Source organism: Leuciscus leuciscus (assembly GCF_965113295.1).
Source record: "Leuciscus leuciscus genome assembly, chromosome: 25".
Taxonomy (NCBI): domain Eukaryota; kingdom Metazoa; phylum Chordata; class Actinopteri; order Cypriniformes; family Leuciscidae; genus Leuciscus; species Leuciscus leuciscus.
In genome coordinates, this window is record NC_138724.1 from 11,376,409 (window position 1) to 11,401,477 (window position 25,069).

At 37.5% G+C, this 25,069-nt stretch overlaps 1 protein-coding gene across 3 annotated transcripts in view; it reads right to left on the reverse strand.

The window, feature by feature from the left end:
* Positions 1–19,334, reverse strand: part of LOC309491034 (uncharacterized protein) — a 24,940-nt gene extending 5,606 nt beyond the window's left edge. The window contains exons 1-12 of one of the 3 annotated variants that reach the window (XM_082160439.1): positions 19,181–19,334; positions 12,083–12,156; positions 9,964–10,049; positions 8,926–8,965; positions 8,591–8,671; positions 8,272–8,379; positions 5,872–5,981; positions 3,435–3,483; positions 1,820–1,940; positions 1,618–1,712; positions 1,468–1,533; positions 230–329 (exon numbers count right to left, since the gene is read on the reverse strand). In XM_082160439.1, coding sequence (XP_082016565.1) covers positions 230–329; positions 1,468–1,533; positions 1,618–1,712; positions 1,820–1,940; positions 3,435–3,483; positions 5,872–5,981; positions 8,272–8,379; positions 8,591–8,671; positions 8,926–8,965; positions 9,964–10,049; positions 12,083–12,148 — 922 coding nt within the window. In that variant the 5' untranslated portion in view covers positions 12,149–12,156; positions 19,181–19,334. Of the gene's footprint in view, positions 1–229; positions 330–1,467; positions 1,713–1,819; positions 1,941–3,434; positions 3,484–5,871; positions 5,982–8,271; positions 8,380–8,590; positions 8,672–8,925; positions 8,966–9,963; positions 10,050–12,082; positions 12,157–16,191; positions 16,308–19,180 lie in introns of all 3 variants that reach the window. The other 2 variants (XM_082160438.1, XM_082160437.1) reach the window with 2 other exon arrangements.
* Positions 19,335–25,069: the final 5,735 nt, after the last annotated feature.

Below are 25,069 nucleotides of genomic sequence, written 5' to 3' on the forward strand. Positions count from 1 at the left end.
TTATTATTTAATATTGGTGCAATGATGATAGCTGAATTGCACAAAATGGGATTTGTAAAGCTACAAACTGTCGGTAACCCAACCTTTAACCATCATACAGTTCTGTGTTGTAATAGTGATAGCTCATGGACTGTCCATTTTAGATTCTGAGCCTTCAAACTTTCAGTTACCAGCCCAGATATTTCACCACTAGGCTACAGAGATCCACCAAAGTGGAAATCTAACTTACTTTTGTACAATTTGAGGAGAGTATAGGCCATGGCGGTTAGAATCTTTTCTCCCTCTAATATGTAGATGTCCCAAAGACGCAGGGTGAGTGTGAAGGGTGTCTATGTAGTAGAAACACAACAGAGGCAAGTCATCAACCGGCTAAGCAAGAGCTCCAACATGAATAAAACATTGACATAAGATTCTCTAAGGGATTCAGCCAAGCCATATAAAACTTTTAGTAGATAATGTTTCCAGTCTTTTTCACACGAAAACTCGCTGTAAGCGAGTGACGTGATTCTCTTCCCTGACTATTCAACAAAGAGTTGCAGAATTTGGACTCTGCTGGTAAAACATATTTTTTAACCTTTTGTCCCGGCCTGGACTAGATCACGGAGAGGGGGTCCAGAAAGAGAGAGTGATTGCAATTTCAAAATGTATCTATGCCTAAAAGGTGCATATTAGTACCTTAGGGCGTTTTCACACCTATAGATCGTTTTATTTATTTCCGAAACAGGCACTTAATTTGTTACAATGTTGCATTTTCTTGGTTCGGTTCGCTTTCACAAGGCAACTTTTCAAAGCGTACCAAAATGTGTTTACGCAAGTCACATGCGAGTACAACTGTCCTCTTATTGGTTAGAGTTTCCTCTGCATCATCCATCAAGATGATTGACAAGTTCACTCCATGAGCTTATTGTGGCTTTATTAGTAACTGTCGAGACACGCAAACACTATACGAATGTTATAATGCAGCTAGAGCAAGAATCAAGGCTTCATCGGGACAGCATTCTCGCACGGAGAAGCGCAATAACACAACGTTTTAAGATGAGGAGGTGCTCTTTTGGTTTTCAACTGTGACAACTAATCTGCGGGAATCACGAGAATCTGCTATTTATATAACACATTTCCCGTTATGAATTATAATACCCTTTGGTTCGTTGGTCTGTTGGGTCAGATTGCTTTTACACCTCAAACGAAACCACCCCAGAGTTTGTTTGCAATCGTGCCGAGACCACCTCATTCAGGCGATTTTTGAGCGATTGTTTTGGTGCGGATCCGAGCGCCATTGCCATGTTCACATATGCCTAAACGAACCGAACCAAGGGAGAAAATGCACCCGGTTCCGAAACAAATGCTCAGGTGTGAAGGCACCCTAAGAGTAGTAATATGTACCCTTACGGTACCACTATGAACCTTTTAAGAGTAAATAACAATAGTGAAAATGTTGACAAGTAGAAAATGAAAATTGTGCCTCACCCTGTCAATAAAACATTGAAGGAACCATTTGGTTGTGTAGATACCAGTGGACATCTGTTCCTTATCCTGAGTTGAAGACAACATTTGAAAAACTGAGAAAGTTTTTACTTTTAAAGCCAAGCAACCTGCGATTAAAATAAGAAATCTCACCAAGTGTTTCCTGAGTTTGGGAAGGAGTTTGGACAATATTTGATCATGATGAAGCTGAAAACGATAGAGTTTGGGAAAACCTGGGATGAAGAATCCTTTTAGAAACCACAGAGAAAGACAGAGAGATGCATTAATAATTACAGTGGGTTTCTACAAAACAAAAGATCTATCTATTTATCTACAGAGAACGAGAGATACTCACCATGCATGGCATGCTTCTGATTGGTCAGTAGTTGTGATAAGGCCCAGAACGCATCCTCCTCATTCATGTACATGAGCAGAATGGCAGCGATCTGGCTCATCCCCTGACAGTAGCTCACTTCCTACACAAAACCACATAACCAGCAGTGTAGGGTAAGTTACGCTAAAAAAACCATCAAACAACATTCAGACATATAGAATGGCCTAAGCCCTAAGGAAACAGTGGTGCTCATTTCCCTAATTACAAATCTTTCTAGTGGTTTTTGCTATAGAAAAAGAACATCTCCTGCATCTTGTTTTTTTGCCCAGTTGACCCACTTTGAATAGGCACATCGGGAAGGAAAAGGAATAGAATACCATTTCCTGATTCTTTGAGACTGACACGCTCCTAATTTTTACAAACAAGGAAATGTATGTGCGTCTAATGTTCCAGCAGTTGTCAAACATCCTGTCAAACCATCATTATAAAAAACATTCTTCCCCTTGTCTTTGTCGATCCTTTATATTGTTTCTGTTTATGGTGGTCAGTTCCCAATAAGTACCCAAAAAATTTATTAAATAGCATGTCGTCCAATTAGCACCAGCCAGACAGCCTGTTATAGGCTAGTCTTTAGATCCTGGTCTTTAGATCCTGGTCAGCCACTGCCAGTGGGCAACAGCATCAGAGTCACTGTCTCTGAAATGAGTCTTTCTCCAAAGCAGATTCTATTCTTCAGTCCTCAAGAACCAGACAAACAATCAAAATTTGAAGTCACTATTTCTCTTATTTTGTCTATCTTGAATTTATATTCAAGTGTATACTCAGTGTGTTATGCGATTGCCTTCTTCACAAAAAATACTCCTGTAAAAAAAAGAAAAAAAAAAAGAAGAAGAGCCTTGGATTATTTGTTTGTCTTAGCTGGTTTTTCCAGCCAGGTCAAACTGGTTTGTCGGCTGGTTTTAGAGTGGTTTTGGGCTGTTCAACTGGTCAGGCTAAGAAACCTGGTAACTAGCCAAACATCTGAAATCATTTATAGGCTGGAATACACAACACAATTTACTGTCTGGAGGAGCCAGTCTGCAGATATTGTGCTGTGAAGAGTTGACCAATTTCACAGAGAATAGCATAGTGTATGATGGGCACAGACTTCCTGGAGTATCCCAGCTTTAATTTTAAGTTTATCCAACTTTGAAGGTCATACATTTTCAAACAAAAGGGGTTTGTGGGCAATATTAACCCAAAAGAGACAAAATCGGGAATAGTATTTCATCCGGGTTTATAGTACCTACTATTTTCAACATGCCACCATTTGGGGCACAATTGTCCTATATAGCTTGCATGCTATAAAATACAGAAAAGTATGCAAATTGGCATGCAGCCATGTCTTTATTCACTCACTGATAAAAATACAAGTTTTATTTCATTGTTAGGGTCTGTAGTCATTATATTTAGCTCAACTTAAGAACAATAGAGGTGAATGGGAAGTCGCCATTAGTGCGGTAATTGTGTGGTATGTGTGTCGGTGTAGGACACCGAACTGCCCTTCTTCCCCTCCACCCTGGTTCATCCAGCACATGCTGTTCTGAGTTACATAACACATTTACACACAAACATTCAGACTCTGTCAGTCCCTCACCGTGTTGTAGACCGAATAAGCTGCCAGCACGTGGAACAGGGCTTGTTGTCTGTTAAGGACAAAAAAAAAAACACAGGTCAAAAACGCCTTCAGTTGCTATCAAAAGTTCAACAACAAGATTTCAAATTTACAGTTTGAATGTGTTAATGATGTGATACTAATAATGGGCTAAAAATTGGGTAAATGACATGAAGCTACTATTTTTGTGACTTAATATGGTATTCAAAAGTACATTAAATATGCATTTCATACAGACTGCAGAATGTTTGAATCTGATTCTTCTATGATGAACTTGTCTTCAATTTCAGAATTAAAATTAATTTATGATATTTTTGCATGTGCAAAAAGTTCAGGTGGTACAAATAAATAAAAGTATCTAGTGGTACAATCTTGTCAATTAAAAAGAAATTAATAAAAACCGAGAAAAAAATAAAGTATACTTATTTTTACACAATTTGTATTATTATTTCATGAGACGTAGTCAACATTTGAAAATCTTGACAGCAAAATCTATTCCTGCAGGTTGGTTATACCACACTTTGTTTTGGCAGACATGTGACACCAAAAACATTAAACAGGAAATGATATATTATGATAGTGATGATATCCTTGCAAACTCTAAAGATCAGATTAATTTGACCTGTTTATGACAGGGCAAAGTATAACCCTAAGAAAACTTCATGATATTAATACAAATGTTGTTTATGCCAGTAAATATTAAAAAAATAAACATGTATAATATGTTTGAAAATGTTTTATTTGATCGTTACACCACTTGACATTTTTTAGCTTAAAACTATTGAAGCCTTAAAAAGCCATGGATTTTTGTGTGTGTGATCGCGACATAATAAAGTTTTTTTTTTTATAATGATTGTTTGATTCTGAAACACTGAAACAGGAGTCTACTGTTGCTATGGTAACGAATGCAAATTTCACGCGCATCTGATCGACATAAACTGTGCGCTCTTATGTTGTGAGTACTTCAGCAAAAAGTTTGCTTCACTTAATAAAGTCTACAATAAATAAATAAATAATAAATAAATAAATATAGGCTAGTGATAACAAGAAAATAACTTTATGTCGAGATTACAAGAAAATTAAGTTGTAATAACGATGAAACTTTTGTTGTGTCAAGATCACGAGAAAATTAAGTCTTGATAACGAGAAAATAACTATGTCGAAATCATAAAAAAATGAAGTTGAGATCACAAGAAAGAAAAATTATAATAATCCATGTCCTCTTAGGGCTTCCGCAGAAAACTGTATAATTTTCAATTAAAATATGATATAATAAAATATATTTAAATTTTTCAAAATAACTTGATTTATTTTTCCATTTTTTGATCATGGACATCTTCTTTGTCAATAACCCAACTACATTTTGAGCAAAAAGCCCAGAGGGTCCAGCCCAAATTGAACAGTAGAAAGAAACCAGCTCACAGTAGCAGTAAGAGTCCATTCATGCATAAGCTATCACATCTAAAGGAGATGTATATTAATAATTCACAGCATCTGCAGATTTAAAAAGATTTAGCAATGCACAGCAAGACCCTTGGTAACAAGCCAAAGGAAAGCAGAATTGTGACTATTGTGTTGTAGAAACATTGACGAGTAACACAAACACACAGCAGAAGTGTTAAACTGCACTTCCGCCCCATATCCTCTTATTTGCCATGCTGTACTAATAAAAATGTAGAAGTCATTACTCAAAGCTTCCATCCACCAGATACCCTGCCTGTGCAAAGAGGCTCGTGGTTGATCTACATCTATTGTGGGTGTGCAACCCATGCAAACCACATGGCTGAAACCTCTCCATGCACTTTGTTCTACACACCTTGATGGTTGGAGACCATTTCAGTTTGCTAAGTACGTGGGAAAACATTGCTGAATATCAAATTTACTGAAAGGTTATTGAAGAGCATCTGGTCTACGTTTTGTTAAAAAAGCCATGATTGACTCGTTGGCAGTTTAAAAACAGAAAATACTTTTTTTGGGGGGGATTTTTGGGTCCATTCTTAAGAGGATATACAATCCCAAGTGAGTCTTTATGATTGTCCGGCGCAAAAGGAAATCATTTTCTTTTTTTTTATGACACTGTGGCAAAACTTTAGTTGTTATGGACAACATCAAAGTATATATTTATTCTGGGCATAATGGTAACGAGTCACCGGTTGTGTCATTTCCTGTTAGGCCACTCACAGAAACAGGAAGCCGAACAAAAACGCAGTGACAAAGAGGAAGTTGCTCTTGTTTTGGTTTACAAGGTCTGAACACCTCATTTAAGAACCATCTCAACACAAAAGTCTGGCTAAAACACACACACACACACACACACACACACACACTACAAAAAACTACAATGTCAAACAGACCTAGAGTGAAACGAAGAAAAAACTAGATCTTGTATGTGCATGTATTCATTCACGCAATATCTTACTTGACCCCAAAGCGCTCCATGAACATGATATGGTTTCTGAAGGTCCTGTTGACATCAAGGTCAATCTGCTTAATTTCTGTTGAATACTTCTTGGCTTGTTCCTTCATTATCTGCAACAACATGAAAACAAAAATGATTCGAAATAATGCATATGTTATAAACAATTTCGAGTTTTGCAGACACTACAGACTGCTGTTAATTAAATGAAACATCCTTTCGACAGTTAAACAGTGACATTTTTAAAAAGATTTCCCAAACAATGTCCATCTGCCATTGGTCAGTCAAACAGAGAGTCACCTCCCAAACTCATACCATTGGCTGATCCAAAAAACATGACAAAATCGAACTGCTCAAGTAAATTTTTGAAGCATCAATGTTCATCTAGTACTCTGAAAATCAGCGAACAAATGGCTTGCTAATGGTTATCTGTGCATATTAAACTGATAGGAGAATTATTTTTTTTACATTGTCAGTAAACTGTTGTTTAGTAATGCTTTTATACATTTAACAAATTACCAGGTGACTGATTTTCACTGAAGTACACACTGTGTATTGCTGTATTCATACAGACACCTTGATAGCCACTGTTTTCGATTTAAGAGAAACACTTCTGTTTTTTTATCATCCATCAGAGCAGTAAACAAGTTATAAATATTACAGCGGCGCCTAGATATATTTAGAAATTCAGATATAGATACTCGTAAATATAAATCTTGAGCTCTACAGTTTCTGCAATGACTGAAAACAAAAAAGTACCTGTATCAGATTAAGGCAAGTGCAAGATGGTAGTACTTGCACTACCGTTCAAAAGTTTGGGGTTGGTAAGAATTTTATTATGTTTTTGAAAGAAGTCTCTTCTGCTCACCAAGGCTGCATTTACTGGATCAAAAATACAGTTAAACTGTAATATTGTGAAATATTATTACAATTTAAAACAGATCCAAAGCACACACATCCAAAGCAAAGCAATATGTTGCTCAAATTGGGAGCTCAACAAGGAAATTCATAAAAAAGGGAAAAAAGTCGGCACACCATGGCTCCAAAAATATGAAAAATGTAATAGTAGACTCACACACAGGTGGAAACGTTTCGAGCATGTTGCTGGCTCTTTGTCAGACAGTTAAAAGTTAAACACACCACGCCTTTATACTCACAGGTGATCCCATTACAAAAATAATGCATACTAAATGTGAAAGTCTAATTAAACATACAAAATGAATATCAATTTAAATGCGATCCCTGCATAAACCAATTTTCACACACATTTTTCACATTTTTGGAGCCATGGTGTGCCGACTTTTTCCCCCTTTTTTTTAATTTGTATTATTACAATGTGAAATAATTTTTGTTTATTCCTGTGATGGTAAAGCTGTATTTTCAGCATCATTACTCCAGTCTTCAGTGTCACATGATCCTTCAGAAACCTTCTAATATGATGATTTGATGCTCAAGAAACATTCCTGATTATTATCAATTTTAAAATAAATTGCTGCTTAATATTTTTGTGGAAACTCTGATACTTTTTTTCAGGATTCTTTGATAAATAGTGAATAATATATCTTTTGTAATATTATAAATGTCTTTATTGTCATTTTTGATCAAGTTAATGTGTCTTTGGTGAATAAAAGTATGAATTTCTTAAAAAAAATAAAAGAATCTTACTGCCCCCACACTTTAGAATGGCAGTGTATATAGTTTACACTACGTAACACTACATAGTCCCAATTAATCAGACTTTTGGTTTTCGGCATAAAGTCTGGTCTCCTTTACAGCTCATTCTGGAAACTTTGTTTTCTTTTTTGGTATTTTTTTAATGTTAAAAGTATAGTTCACCCAAAAATTTAAATTGTCATTAATTACTCAAGCCTAAATTAAATCTGTTCATCATATTAAGTGATCTAGTTTCTTCAGAAAATTTGGACTAAAACAGCTCAATACATATGGATTAGTTTTATGATCTCTTTATGAACTTTTTGAAGCATCATAGTGGTAGTTGTGTATCTGTCAATGGAGGAACAGAAAGCTCTCAGATTTCATCAAAAATATCTTCAGTTGTGTTCTGAAGATGAACGAAAGTCTTACTGGGGAACGAGGGCGAGTCAATAATGACAGAATTTTTATTTTTGGGGGAACTAACCCTTTAATACCAAGGAACTTTTATGTAACAGTTGTTAGATTATACAAACCATGCAAAGCAGAAAACCTTTGTTATGAAATTAAAACATTGTTGCGCCGAGAGGGCAGAGACAAAACACGTCTGGATAATTTAAACCCAAACAATCACACAGGACAAAGTAAAACCCAAACAAGTGAGTCACTGAATGAACGGACATCAAACAGCCACTTTTAATTCAAAGGAGCAACTGGAACCCAAACATATGATCCTTGCAAAGCTCCTACCTCGTACTTCCTGAAGTTTGCCTGTTTCACATTTTCCACATCCAGCAGTAGAGCCCAGGCCTGACCGCGCAGCTTCAAGGGAATCCCCTTGTACACCCGCTTCATCATCTGCAAAATGCACACGGGAAACAAATAGATGGCGAGATTTATTTTTGGATCTCCATAATGCCGGACATGTGAACCTCTTTAAACACAGCCTTGTGAATATAATGGCAGCAATATGATAAAATACAACGTTCAATATTTCAATATAGGAACTATTTTACGATTGTTTCGAATCCATCCAATTAAAGCTGGAACAATCAAATGTATAAGTTACCTTTTCACTGTTTTGGTACTTTTCCCACTTTTTCACCATCTTAACCCATTTTTCCTCTCTTTCGACCTCCTGGAGTTTGTACTAGAGACAGAGCATATTTTATTTTAGTCCTAAATCTAAAAATGTACCAAAAACAAAGAAGATAGTCATACAGAGAAACAGGAAATGGTTAAAGCTAAACACCCATGTTGGTTTAAAAGTAACATCACAACTTGAATGCCTAAAATTGTATATAGTAGACACCATAATTCAATGGGTTAACTTATTTAAAATGAATTTTGCCATAGATTTCACAAGGATTGCAGGTGCAAGGAAAGCTGATATCCTAATGTCACCTTCTCCTCCACTGCGGTTGGTGTTGGCAGTTCCTTTTCACTGGAAAGAAAGTATAAAGGGTAAATGGTTGTTAAATCTGTATTTAAAAATTCAGAAGCTTCATTGGAGGATTTTACTGTGAAACACAATCCTGACAACACGGTTCTAGCATTCACAGTCAGGCGTAATAGCTCGCACATATTCTTTGACAACACAGTTGAGCAATTAAAGGGATAGTTCACCCAAAAATGTAAATTCTGTCATTAATTACTCACCCTTTTGTTGTTCCAAACCTGTATGACTTTCTTTCATCTTCGGAAAACACAAATGAAGATATTTTTAATGAAATCTGAGAGCTTTCTGTTCCTCCATTGACAGCTACACAACTACCACTTTGATGCTTCAAAAGTTCATAAAGAGATCGCAAAACTAATCCATATGAATTGAGTGGTTTAGTCCAAATTTTCTGAAGAGACCGGATCGCTTTATATGATGAACAGATTTAATTTAGGCTTTTATTCACATATTAACATTGATCAGCGAACATAAACCGACGCTCAACCGAACCTGCTTGACACGCAAAAACAAACCTCATTAGTTCTCGCAGAAGCTCGAACGTACTGCGTAACACGAGAATGAACCTCACTGGTTCTCACACGTCAAGCAAACATGCTTGAGCCTCTGTTTCCCACCACTGATGTGTGCGTTGATGAATGTTTATATGTGAATATAAATTCAATCTGTTCATCATATAAAACAATTGAGCCTCTTCAGAAAATATGGACTAAACCTCTTCAGTTCATATGGATTAGTTTTACAATCTCTTTATGAACTTTTTGAAGCGTCAGAGTGGTAGTTGTGTAGCGGTCAATGGAGGAACAGAAAGCATCAAAAAGATCTTCATTTGTGTTTTCCGAAGATAAACGAAAGACTTCCGGGTTTGGAATGACATGAGGGTGAGAAATTAATGAACTATCCCTTTAACATCTTCAAATAAGGAAAGAGGTCATCGTCTTGTTAGACTGAGTGGCAAAACTGCCAGGACAGGCGAGACTTACTGCAGGAAACCGAAGCGGTCTGTGACCCTGTAGACGCTGTAGTCGGCATCCTCCCAGGGCTTAATGTGCACACCCTCGTGCCTGCCCTGCAATCAGCCCAACAAACACACTGAGAAACTGGAGCAAAGGCAAAAGACCCTCAATCCAAGAGACGATTGAGAATCAAACTACAACATGACACAGTAAAAGGCAAGAAAAACATTTGAAAACACCCCAAACTGTTTTGAACAATCCAGATATCCAATTAAAAGGGGATACAAAAAACTCCCATAATCCATCATTTATTCTAACAGAGTGATTTCTCTGTATAATCCTGAATTCCTTATCTGTATAAACTCCACACACTTATCTAAAGGTATCTTAAGTACGCTGAGAATTTCCATCCAGACTGTAGTCAGTGTAGCAAGCATGACATCCAGCTGTTGTCCATCAGGACGCTTCCTCCTCAAAAGATTGTGGCTGTTGAAAGCTAAAACTTGCTGCCTTCGCAAGCTGTATATGGATGTACGAAGGCTATACCGCTTGTCTGGATCCAATGCTTACATAACATCTACTAAGTTTTGACCTTTTTATGGACAGGTTTTTAAAGGCAGCATAGATAGATATACCTTCAGTGCCCATGATATCCCACAACCCTGTGTCTACAGTTCACACACAATAAAAACAAAATGGCATCCGATGGGGACATTTGTGGAGCAGAAGAAACTCCATTTATACTGAGAAACACACATTGTGGTCACAACATATTTTTGGCTTTATCAAAAGCTTTGATCTCGGCTGTATTTAAATTGAATTTAAATTTGTTTTAGATCATCAGACGTGATGTTTTATGCCTCTGAAGCATCATGTCTGAAACATTTCCTTAGGTGGTACATTCCTACAAAACCACTGTCTCTGAAGTCGTGACTGGGCAGTGAGGCAGACACAGCCACAATCAATCCCTAAAAAATGACCACAATATGAACCACATCTATACCTTTACTCACATATTATATATCAGCAGCCTTTATATAACTTGTCTTACATCAGTTGTGTGCAGCATCTCTAAGGAAAGTTGTTCCTTGCCAAGATCAGCAAATTGCAGCAACTTTTTGGGAGGTGTAGTCTAGTGGTTAAATATCTGGGATTGTTGATCCATGAGTTATCACAATCATTCCCTTGAGCAAGACACTCAACCCTAGGTTACTCCCAGCAGTGGCGTACCCCACATCTTGGCCTCTCCCAAGAGGATTGTCCTTGTATGTACTGCAAAGATTTGTACTGATTTAAAGGGATAGTTCACCCAAAAATGAAAATTATACCGTGATTTACTCACCCTCAAGCCATCCAAGATGTATATGACTATCTTCTTTCAGATGAACACAAAAGTTTTAGTTATATTTAAAAATATCCTGGCTTTTCCCAGCTTTATAATGGGAGTGAATGGTGGGGGCGAGATTTTGAAGGCCAAAAAATATGCATCCATCCATCATAAAAAATAATATACACAGCTCCAGAGGGTTAAATAAAGGCCTTCTGAAGTGAAGCGATGGGTTTTTGTAAGAAAAACATCCATATTTAAAACTTTATTAGCTATAATAACTAGCTTCCGGCAGACGGCCGTACGCAATGATTTGCAGCGGAAGAGTAACTCCTGACCCGACGCATGACGTAATGACGAACGCTGAACCTAATAATGCTAATGAAGTTTTAAATATGCACAAACGCATCGCTTCGCTTCAGAAGGTGTACTTTTATGATGGATTGATGCATTTTTTTGGGCTGTAAAATCTTGTCCCCCATTCACTCCCATTATAAAGCTTGGAAGAGCCAGGATCTTTTTTACATATTTCTCAGATTGTGTTTGAAAGAAGATAGTCATATACACCTAAGATGGCTTGAGGGTGAGTAAATCATTGGATCATTTTCATTTTGGGGTGAACTATCACTTTAATGGCTAATTACTACTTTACTTGTGCTATTTCGTCAGCGTGCCTTGCTGTCCATGTCGCTGAAGGTCAGGGACATTAATTGACCAGTTTCCTGTTGTCTGGACATTGGCTCAACCAGTCAAACTCCAAAACTTAGGTCAACAACTACAGAAAGTCAGAAGGTAGACTACTGAAAGGATGTAACTTGCCTTCTCATATTTGTTGATGATTTCAGCCCGTTCTTCAGCTATTAGCGTATCAATGTCCTTCTTCATCTCAAAATCTGAAAAAGGAACAAAACAAACAGAAGACTTTTGAGCCAACTGGCTCATCCAGATGCATGGAAACATGTGTTGCTGACATTAATATTCACTTATCCACCTTCAGGTCTCTTTGGGTTAAACGCATGAAAATGATCCGAGGAATCCACATTCCACCAATATTACAACATTCATCCAAGTTCTGCCAGAAGCTGAGAGACACCCATGTGAGGTGAGGTTGCACAAATGCACATCCATCATGAGCCAAAAACAGACAAGTGCTGTTATGTCAGCTAATTCTTCAAGCACTCTTTTTTTTTTTTTTTTTTGTCCAACAGTCTTGTCGGGAAAATGCTGGACAAACTCATGTAACATGCAAGAAGACCAGGACTGAAGTCACATAGGCAACCCAACAACAACCCACCACTTTTCTGTGCAGGCCAACAATTCAGCCTTTGCCCTCCAATGACCCAATGTATGGTTCTCTAGTCATATTCATTCACAAACCCAAGCTTTGACAAAAAAAAAATTGCTATAAAATTAAGCAGCAAGTCAATTTTCATTAATGCAAGGTGGCCAAAGAAGTTAAACAACTGCTGGTAAATGAAAGGTTGTAGGTTCAAACCCCAGTAGTGGCAATGCATAAGCCCTCCCCATTGTAGCCTAAAGCAAGACACCCATATTTATTACTTCAGGTTTATTACTAAACCATTAATAAATGAACTGAAACTTAAAGGAATGGTTCACCTAAAAATGAAAACTCTGTCATCAATCACTCATGTTGTTCCAAACCAAACCTGTAGGACTTTCATTCATCTTCAGATCTCTTTATTAACTTTTTGAAGCGTCGAAGTGGAAGTTGCGTAGCTGTCAATGGGTGGACAAAAATCACTCAGATTTCATTAAAAATATCTTAATTTTTGTTCCGATGATGAACGAAAGTCTTACGGGTTTGGAACGACATGTCATTAATGACAACATTTTCTTCTTTTTTTTGCGTGAACTATCCTTTTTAAGTCACTTTGGATAAAAATGTAACTCAAAAGTGTGACTCAAAAGTTAAACCAACTAGATTCTAGAAACAAAATGTATTTTATCAACTTGGATAATTTAAGAGGATTCAAATTAACTGAAAAGGAAAAGTTCTTAGTCCTGTGAAGCTCTGTGGCGTCAGCATGTCATCAGAAGTTGACAGAGCAGAACTGACGCAGCTGATACTCACCACCATGTGTTGAAAACTAGCGAGGTCTGTTAGTTCACGCTCTCTGTGGACAGGTGGACTCTTACAGTCTACAGTTCACCAGACAACTGCTCTGCTGAGACACATGGGCACCTTTCTCTGTTTAACCACCTGTCCTATTCAAAGCATTAGATCGTATAAATGGAAACCCAAGTTTCCCTTTCAAACTTCTCTTCACTCTCAGAAAACGGTGCACGTTTTGTTTTCACCTTTACTCCTAAAGGTTTGTACTGTGCACATTTTTTTCTGTCATTGTTTTAAGCTCCTAAATCGATAAGTGAGCTGAATGTTCTTTGGTTGCTAAATTTATTAAAGGAATAATTCACGGAAAAATGCTAATTTTGTCATAATTTACTCGCCTTCATTTCATTCAAAATCAATATGACTTTATTTCTTCTGTGGATGACAAAAATAGAAATGTTATTTGATAAAGAGGGGTCATTATATTATTATTCAGCATTCCACATTTTATGTTCCATGCAAGAAATATAATCATACAGATTAGGATTGGGTTAGAGTAAATAATGAGAGGATTTTTGTTTTGCGAGGAACTATTACTTTAACACTATGTTGATGTTCCATGGAAGAAATAAAAATGAGCCTATATAGATTTGGATTGGGTTAGAGTAAATAACGACAGGATTTTAGTTTTAACACTGTGTTGTCTATGGTAAGGAAGGAATAGCACTATCCGACTACTCTCTGCACGTATAACCAGCACCCTTGTGAGAAGTCAAATGTGCCTCAGTAAACAGATCAGTCTTGACTTGATCTGGAGCCAAAACACTTTCATTTACTGCGACAGGGAAAGGCTTCTTCGAGAAACATTACGTCTCCTATAAGCTGACCAGGGAAAACGGGTCAAAGCTTGCAAGAGATGCAAGCATAATTTATTTACCGCAGTCTTGTCTATGAGTCGGGGAACTTAATGACTTGACAGAAATCATGGGATTAAAAATGTGGGCCACTACAAGTAGGATTATAGCAATGCATGAATAAACGTCTATCCTTTTGGACAAAAGCAATAAACGGTTTTTCGTGATATTGTGACTTTTCCTCCACACTATTCAAATGAAGGTTAAGCCAAAGCGGTTTAAATTTTCTCATGAAACTAAATACAGAGAGGTCACCCGCTGATCTAAATAAATAACCACATGCTTGCAATTATAAGTGCACTAGGATGCAGCCATTTTTAAATGATGTTTCAGACAAAATTTTGTCTGTTTTTAGTAATTATCGGAGAAGCTCATGGTCTTCGTGAAACTACTTTGTTGTGCAAATGTTTATCATTTTAAACTTTTTTTGATCCCCGTTTGCATTAAACCAATGGATTTTTCACTTACACGTCTAAATTGTGCATCACTGCATCTTTAAAACTAAATGCCAACTCTAAATCCACAGTTGAATCCTGTTGAAAATGCCATTTGGTGTTCAGCCAAAGGAATACAGGTGTGCCACCGCCAACGTTTGCACGGCAGGAGTGCTTGCTTTGCATCAATCACAGGTCAGTGGCAGGAGGGCAGTGGAAAGGTGCTGACGGAGAAAGATCTGTTTCTCAGTTCAGCTGTTTTTCCTGGCAGAAGCCAATACTCACACATGCGACAACCAACAAGAGCAAGAGACGCACTACAGTTTACATGAAAGTGTGAAGAATCACCATTCATGGGCTGCTTCGGGTTAGTTTTGAGAACTGAGTACTTGAACTTCCCCATGTTGGCTAAATTCAATAAACTGTGTACAAAAGTGAAGGCTTAGATACATCATTTTCACTTTAGGTTTGAAGTTATCACCAAAGTCCAACCACATAGTTCAAAGTTGCAAAGCCAAACAACCGAAATCTCACCGAAACTCAAACAAGCAATAAATTAAAATACACGTACTATAAATAAACGGGTGTTTTGTAAGATCTCGTGCAAGTTTCTCATTTGTATGCCATGGATCTTCTGAGCTTTGCAAAGAACAAGTTTGGACTGTTTGCAGTGCATTATTATGACATCCCTTCTCTGATTCAAAGCCAAAAACTACTCAAACAATCAGACGTCATGACAAGTTTAGCATGTGATACGCACTATGAAACATCCCTGAGATACAAACTGTTGATTAATAATTAAAAATATAACTTGATAAGCCTTATTACGTACCAATACATCCTAAAGCCAGTCAATCAATTCCAGAGCAATTCATTAAAGAAAAAAGGAATAAAAAATAAATATATTTTCTTAGTATAGGCTTCTCCTTTTGGGTGAATTAACCTTTTAATACATTGAAAAATAAGCTTATTATTTTAATTGATGGATCAGAATATGTAAGCCATAAAACAATGAGAAACATGTTCATTGTTTGTTGCCCAAGTCTGGCAAATTAACAATAGTAATGTTCTGTTAAAGTAGCTCAGCCTATTTCCTATAAACCCAGTCCCACCCCGGACTCTTCCCCGGGGAAAACTCAACTGGCCTTCTCAACTAAATGAAAAGTGTATTTCTGAAGAATGTAAGAGTGCCTGAACCGTATCTTAATGTCACAACCATTTTGCAGTGTTATCATCTGACCGGACCATAATGAAAAATGGTAGACCACCATTAACACCACAGAACACTGGCGGAAGAACCTACAGAACCGCTGTTCTCCGTCAAGCTTCTGCAGATTTCCGCTGAAAGTTTGACAGCTGTAGATATCTTGACAACTTTAAAAGGTTGAAGGTAAAAATGAGCCAAATATGATTTGTTAATGACAGATCATTTCATGAGCAAGAATTGACTCACGTCACTTTTAAACCGCAGTTTTCTAAAAGCTGCAGGAAAAAAACAAAGCCACAAACCTATTATTAGATGACAGGCTACAACATGTTAGCTTCTTCCCAGATGATCTAATAGAGTATTTCATACACCGGGGCGTTTCATCCGAGGAGGCAAGGGAGGCGGTGTCTCCTCAAAACTGGACGAGAACATAATTGATATTACAAAAATAAAACAACGCAATTACAACAAAATATGACATTAAAAAGTTGAACAGTCATTTGTTTTCCTAAAGCGGGAGTCCGCGTCTCTCTTGCCCATTGACTTTTAACAAAAAGCGTGCGGTGAGTTTGATGGCGAAGATTAATGGGGGGGGGATTAATTGTTATACAATACATAGTTGAGTTGTATTTGGTCTCTCTTTTTATGTAATGTTTATTTAACCAGAAAAATTAAGTGTAACAGGAACATAAATTTACATTTGATTAGGGATGTCCCGACTCCCGATACCACTTTTTGCAGAACGAGTCCGATACCGATACTTTGATTTTTGATACTCGCCGATACCGTAACCGATCCCTGAATTTTCACTGCATTTGTAATTTTTAAATGTATTAGTAGATAAACCAAAAGAATATAAATCATATTAGTTGGCTTCATTTGTTCATCAAATTCAAACGTTCAAATGTTTGTCAAAACCAGTGAAATATCAATTATTTAATCCAATCTTGATACTACAACAAAAACTACCATCGGTATCGGGACATCCCTACATTTGATATATATATATATACTGCCGTTCAAAAGTTTGGGATCTGTAAGATTTGTTATGGTTTTAAAAGAAGTATCTTATGCTCAACAATGCTGCATTTATTTCATTTTAAAAAAAATTTACTTTTCTATTTGAATATATTTAAAAATGTCATTTATTCCTGTGATCAAAGCTGAATTTTCAGCATCATTACTCCAGTCTTCAGTGTCACATGATCCTTCAGAAAGCATTATAATAGGCTGATTTGATGCTCAAAAAACTTATTATCAATCTGGAAACATGTTTAAAAAAAAAAAAAAAAAAAATCTGGATTCTTTGAGGAACAGAAAGTTCTATTTAATTTAGAATCTTTTGTGACATTATAAATGTCCTTTCTGTCCTAACTGTCCTAACTTTTGATCAATTTAATGCATCCTTGCTGAATAAAAGCATTAATTTATTTTACCCCCCTCCCCCCCAAAAAATATATCCCAAACTTTTGAACAGTAGTGTATACAAAGTTACAAAAGCTTTCTATTTCCGATAAATGTTCTTTTGAACTGTCTATTTATCAAAGAATCCTGTTTTTATTTTATTTTACATAACTGTTTTTAACATTGATAATAATAATAAACGTTTATTGAGCATCAAATCATCATATCAGAATGATTTCTGAAGGATCATGTGACACTGAAGACTGGAGTAATGATGCTGAAAATTCAGCTTTGATCACAGGAATAAATTACATTTTAAAATATATTCAAATAGAAAACAGTTAATTTAAATTGTAATAATATTTCCCACTATTATTATTTTTTTTTTGGAATTTTTTATTAAATAAATGTAGCCTTGGTGAGCAGAAGAGACTTCAAAAACAAAAAAAATCATATATATATATATATAAATTGTTAAAGACTTTGTGAGGATGCACATGTGCGCAGCAGACCACACATGTCAGTGATATTGTGGTTCATTAGTTCTCACTGGAGGGTTTCAGAAACAGAAACACATGCGCCTCTGTCGCCCCACTTCCTCTAAATATATTTGAGTTCAACTCAAAAAGAACATCTAGGCCTAATCCCACTGACTTCTGGCAACACCTTGCGCACGATAGGAGATTTAAGGGCATGCCAAAGACACACAAGAGCAGTCGACTGAAGTGGAAACCGGCGTGGGCCACACCTCGCGCTCTGAAAGAAGGTAAGGAAGTAAGCTGGTGACCACAATGCATCCTGTCCTTCTGAAGTTCAAGGTTTCAGCACGAAACACTATCTCATGGGAAAGACCAGCAATTATTCACCTTTAAAATGTAAAACGGCGTAGTGTATTGAAACGAAAACACTTTACGTTCTCACGCTGAAGTCACATTTGTTATACCAAATTTACACTGCAAAGGTGGCGTAGAAGCACTTCTGCCGTTCTTTACACGGACGGTCTGATTATCAATCTGGATGGTGGAATAAATGTGTGATGGGAATAAATACACAGTTGACTAGAGATTTGATACTAGTCATGGTTTAGTCTGGCTGTTATGCAGCATTGCATCTTTACACTGAATTGAGCAGGCACAGAGCAGCCTTAACTTGTCTGTTGACGCATCTTTACACAGACAAGTTAAGGCTGATCTGTGCCTGCTTACAATTCAGTGTAAAGATACAATGCTACATAAAAGCCAGACTAAATCATGCCTGCTCTGACCCACCTCAGCCCCAAGAATCAATACAGTTACAACAATGCCACCTCTGAACAGCCTGTATAAAGACGCCTAAATGCCATTTTAGAAGCGCTTCTGTTCCACCATTGTGGTGTAACTTTGACATGTGTAAAGATGCCTTAATGCACTTAAATATAGTAGAACTCATGGTTAAAATGTTCGATTTGGAAGCTGACACGTGACATATTTATTTACTGTACATCCATAATGGAAAGATGAAAAAGCACTTAAAAAGACACAAATGACTGATAGCCTACAATCCATAAATATCTATGACATAACATGATCTGCCGATGTAAAATGTTTCATGGCTAAATATATCAACATCAAGCGGACAAATATATCAAAATGTCGCACAAACTAAAGCCACATGAAGTTTATTTAGCGGCAACTTTTAGTTGTGAAATGGCAACACTACAAACAAAACCAAGCTATTCTAGCTTCTAGACAAAAGAAACACGTTGAAAGCAAGACTTTATCTGACTTCAGACTGATCAATTGACGTTCATCTGAGAACTCAAGTTGTTTTCACGCACAGACGCGACAGCAAAACACAATCTTATCAAACTAAACGAAAATAAAAACAGCATTATATGAAGACTTTTACCTTTGAAAACAGACACTCTGCGCTGCACAGGCTGTTGTTTAATAATAATCTGTGTTCATAATGAAGCCGCTCAACGTGGACGACGAGACTCCACTTCAACTCTGTCAGTCAGATCACAGCCGTGCACGAGAACACGAGCGCGCGCGCGCGTGCCTGTGACCGCGGTTCGACTTCACAGATCAGAGCCAAGAAATAGTTTCAGTGTAACTGTAACAATCACACGAGCTGTAAAATCAATATATAAATATTGACATGTTTTAAAAAAAAAGATGTTTTAAACACAGAAATGTATGATTGCTTTTATATAGTCTACGACTATTATTATGATGATGATGAAGATGATTATTATTAGTAATAATAATATTGGGCCTATTATTACAACACAATGAATAATATGATTCATATGAACATACTGTTCTAAACAATTACTTTTTTTGAGAGTATTGTAATATATACATTTTATACAAATTATTCAACTATTAGATATAGGATGCTTAGTTATATTATATTATATTATATTATATTATATTATATTATATTATATTATATTATATTATATTATATTATATTATATTATATTATATTATATTATATTATATGCAGTGAGCGTCCTCTAGCGGCCATGCGTATTTCTGTCCAACAATTTGGTTTAGGTGTATTTGCATTAATATTTTAATATTTTAAATAAATATCTGTTAAATAGGTTTAATATAAATGCATGGCATATTTATTCCTTTGTGTGTTTTGCTGCTTAGCAGATGTTTCAAGTTTCAGATAGATTTGTCTGTTCTAAAAAACAAAAATGCTAAGCCCCTATTTAATATATAATGCTACATTAAATATTGAAATGTAATTCAAAATATACGTTGTGGGAATTGCTTGAGAAAAAAATGAATTCAATATGTTTTAAGACAGACAAGACATATTTGTGTTGTTGTTCCATATTTCACCACAGGAGGGTTTCAAACTACCACACCAGACTTTGTGGATTAGTCTTTGACAAGTCAAAAGATCGGTAATTGGTTGTGAAAGTACATACATTTAACATACATTTATTAATCCATCTAAAGGCATCCGAATGTTTTTGTATTGGTGTTATCAATCACTGCTTTTAATTATTTTTGAAACATTATTCGATTTTTCAAGTTTTAATGCAGAAATTATCCTACATTGATTTTGGAAATCAATCAACTGAATGCATTTTGTGTAGAGTAGCATATCTATGCTGACTAATTTTCTGCCTGAAGAAATGTCATTTTTAATTATTTTCTTATGACAGTATAACATCATATCGTTGTTGTTTTATTTATATAAAAAAAATATATATATATTAAATATGAATTGCTAAAACACATGCAGCACACACTAACATTGCAATGGGACTTGATGGACAAGAAAAGTGTCCCCCCTTTTTCTAGAAAATACTTAAAATACTCCTAACCAGTATCAACTGGTCAAGGTTTGTCTCAGTCCCTGCTGGAAGACACTGGAACTACAACATCTGGAACGAAAAAACATCTCAGTATTTATTTATATTCAAAATTACCTGTGAATTCTAATAAAATATGTTGTTTTGCAAGCAACATATAAATCACTATTGTGCTTCATTATGCAAATGCTAAGTTGGGTTGGGTTACATTACGGGCTTCACACTTTTTTGTAAGTCGCACCCCTTTGACATAACATATTTTTTGAGTTCTCCCTGGAGATTTTGAGTAAATATTTTCATAATTTATCAACACGTTTGCATGGTCACGGTTCTCTGATGTAGGTTAATGGTCACATGACATGCATGAATACAATTATTTTGATTCTTGCATGAACTGACAGCGTTACTTACGATGGGGAATTGTTTAATTTGGACAATGGGGAATTGTTTTAATTTGGACTCTGTGCATGCTCTTTGAGGCGGTGACCATAGACCTGCATTATATGACTGACAGACAAGAACGGTTTGACCTAAAAATATCAAAATTGAAACTACTGCGGAAAAAAAGACACCTACATCTTGGATGCCCTTGAGGTAAGCTAAAACATGCCAAAATTGTATTTCAAAGTGAACTATCCCTTTAATAGCGGCCTGTGTGAATGGCCCCTAAATGTTAATGCAACAACAGGCCTAATTGTAATAAGAGTTGTAATAAAACAATTGTTCGTTAATAATAATAAATAAATAAAACTTGATAATTATAATAATTTTACAACTTCAGTTAGTTACAAAACTAAAAGCCTATGTCTGAATTCTTTTAAACGTTAAACCCTCAGGCTTTTGTTTTGGCAGAATAGTGCAAGAAGGCTTTTAAATCTGTTAAGTTGACATATTTTGATTAAGTTTATAAATGCTTCTCATTATAAATCGGATAAAATGCTGAGAACACATGTCCACAGAACTGTTGGAAATAAAGTGGCCCTGGTGCCATTGTGTTCCTAGATGCACATGAAACAGCCTCAGTGACATGCATGATGGAGCTGGTGTGGATTCACTGTGAGTCCAACCGCTAATTAATAGCTTTTAATGAACTCACGAACTGGCTCTCTCTCTACTGAAGCGACAGGGTTTGATGCCCGATCGCCCAAACGTGGCGTCTCTGGTCTCAGGCACACAGTGACATTTAACCCTAACCCTAACCCTTCCCTACATGAAATCAAACACCACTGTGTAATGCTAACGTTTATCATGCCTAGAGGAAATGTTTAGTTCTCAGAGGTTTCTCTTTACAGTTTTTTTTAAGTTGCTTTCACACAATTTCTGAAACTATGGCTCCATTTCTTGAAACTCTACACACAAAACCACAAAACACACACACAAACATGCAAAACATCAGACATCTCTTGCAAAAGCAAACACTTCATTCCAAACTATTTTAACTCTTCCAAATATTGTGTTTTTGCGTAGTAACTCTACACACAAACATCTAATGATTAGCCACATACACACCAAACTACACACAGATGTGAAAAATGTCAAACACTATCTTGTGTCTTTTGCTTGTTCGGTGTGGTAGAGTAACAGGAGTTTGTCACACGTACATGTGTGATCACACATACACTGTATACACAGTACTGATGAATTTTACACAGTTATGGAACTGAACTGAATCAATTCTGAACTGACTTGAGCTGAATAATGCCACTATAGCCTTGTTAGAACAGCCTAACAGCACAATTTGAATTGTGTCTTCCTTCTCCTCCTTCACCTCTTCCTCCGCTCCCATCTACTCTTCCTCCTCCTCCACTCCAGTGTCCTCGACCTCTTCCTTCACCTCTTCCTCCGCTCCCATCTACTCTTCCTCCTCCTCCTCCTCCTCCTCCACTCCAGTGTCCTCGACCTCTTCCTTCACCTCTACCTCCGCTCCCATCTACTCTTCCTCCTCCTCCTCCTCCTCCTCCTCCACTCCAGTGTCCTCGACCTCTTCCTTCACCTCTTCCTCCTCTCCCATCTACTCCTCCTCCTCCTCCAATCCACTGTCCTCAACCTCTTCCTTCACCTCCTCCTCCTCCTCCACTCCAGTGTCCTCGACCTCTTCCTTCACCTCTTCCTCCTCTCCCATCTACTCCTCCTCCTCCTCCACTACAGTGTCCTCAACCTCTTCCTTCACCTCCTCATCCTCCTCCTCCACTCCAGTGTCCTCGACCTCTTCCTTCACCTCTTCCTCCTCTCCCATCTACTCCTCCTCCTCCTCCTCCACTCCAGTGTCCTCGACCTCTTCCTTCACCTCTTCCTCCGCTCCCATCTACTCTTCCTCCTCCTCCTCCTCCACTCCAGTGTCCTCGACCTCTTCCTTCACCTCTTCCTCCGCTCCCATCTACTCTTCCTCCTCCTCCTCCTCCTCCACTCCAGTGTCCTCGACCTCTTCCTTCACCTCTACCTCCGCTCCCATCTACTCTTCCTCCTCCTCCTCCTCCTCCACTCCAGTGTCCTCGACCTCTTCCTTCACCTCTTCCTCCTCTCCCATCTACTCCTCCTCCTCCTCCAATCCACTGTCCTCAACCTCTTCCTTCACCTCCTCCTCCTCCTCCTCCTCCTCCTCCTCCACTCCAGTGTCCTCGACCTCTTCCTTCACCTCTTCCTCCTCTCCCATCTACTCCTCCTCCTCCTCCACTACAGTGTCCTCAACCTCTTCCTTCACCTCCTCATCCTCCTCCTCCACTCCAGTGTCCTCGACCTCTTCCTTCACCTCTTCCTCCTCTCCCATCTACTCCTCCTCCTCCTCCTCCACTCCAGTGTCCTCGACCTCTTCCTTCACCTCTTCCTCCGCTCCCATCTACTCTTCCTCCTCCTCCTCCTCCACTCCAGTGTCCTCAACCTCCTCCTCCTTCTCCTCCTCCTCCTCCACTCCAGTGTCCTCGACCTCTTCCTTCACCTCTTCCTCCTCTCCCATCTACTCCTCCTCCTCCTCCACTCCAGTGTCCTCGACCTCTTCCTTCACCTCTTCCTCCTCTCCCATCTACTCCTCCTCCTCCTCCTCCACTCCAGTGTCCTCAACCTCTTCCTTCACCTCCTCCTCCTCCTCCACTCCAGTGTCCTCGACCTCTTCCTTCACCTCTTCCTCCTCTCCCATCTACTCCTCCTCCTCCTCCTCCTCCTCCTCCTCCACTCCACTGTCCTCGACCTCTTCCTTCACCTTTTCATCCGCTCCCATCTACTCTTCCTCCTCCTCCTCCTCCACTCCAGTGTCCTCAACCTCTTCCTTCACCTCCTCCTCCTCCTCCTCCTCCACTCCAGTGTCCTCAACCCCTTCCTTCACCTCTTCCTCCGCTCCCATCTACTCTGTGTGTAGAGTTTTGCAGTGACAGTTCAACAAATCTGACTTATGTGTCAAAACAGGGGAATAGTGTTTATAGTTTAGGGAAATGGGTGTGCTTTTTGATAAATGGTGTTATGGTTCTGAAATTTTTGTTCAAAAGCCTGGTTATAGTGTTTAAGCAATCAAGAAAAACTGTAAATACTGTATATACATATATACACATAAATATATATACATATATGTAAATATATACATATATATTTACACTATATAAACAGAAATTATTTCTTTCTTCCTCAAAACAGAGTTTCGATTTCTAAGTGATCAATCTACAAGCGTTTTCACGTCATCAGTAAATGAGTGTTGCATTTAAATGGCAGTGTTTCCCAAATTAAACAAAAGAGCTGTTCGTTTTGAATGATGTGTGTAACGTAGAGAACTGTGTTTAGACTTTTGTTTCACACAAATGAAGTGCAAACTGAGTGTTAAGCACGTAATGTGCTTGTAGTTTTGCAGATTTGGTCTTAAGATTCGGTACATGAGTGAATGGTTTCACTGAGTGAGCCTCAAGTTCCACTTTTAGTGTCTAAGCACTTTGAAAAAAACTGTAATAGATCATAAAGTTTAATGGACTTCTCAGTTATGTTTCATATAACTATTAATATTGTTTCAGATAATTTAAACTCAGATAATTTGATCTTGCAAGAATTTGATGAGAAATGTTGGAGTTCATATTTGGATTTTGATTGCAGGCTCATTTAGTATTCGCTGTTCTATGAATATGCAAATTAGTCCCGCCTCCACTCACTCACACCAGCTCAGAGATCCACTCGTTGATGATCACACGCTGACCTGATTGGTTACAAGGTAGTTTGTGACGTCAGAAACACCAGCGTATATAAACACAGCATATTAAAACACCACAGAGACATATAAACAACATGAAAAGCTTGATTTTCACCACAGGGACAATTTTCAGCTTTGTTTTTTACAAGTTAAACAAAATTCAACACATTTTTTTAAGTCAGTTTAATGTAATTTAAGTTGAAATTACTTAAAAACTAACTTCATCTAGTGGTATTACAATACAACAATGCAAATATTTAAAATTTCTTCCCATTTTTGAAAGAAGGCAAAGCAC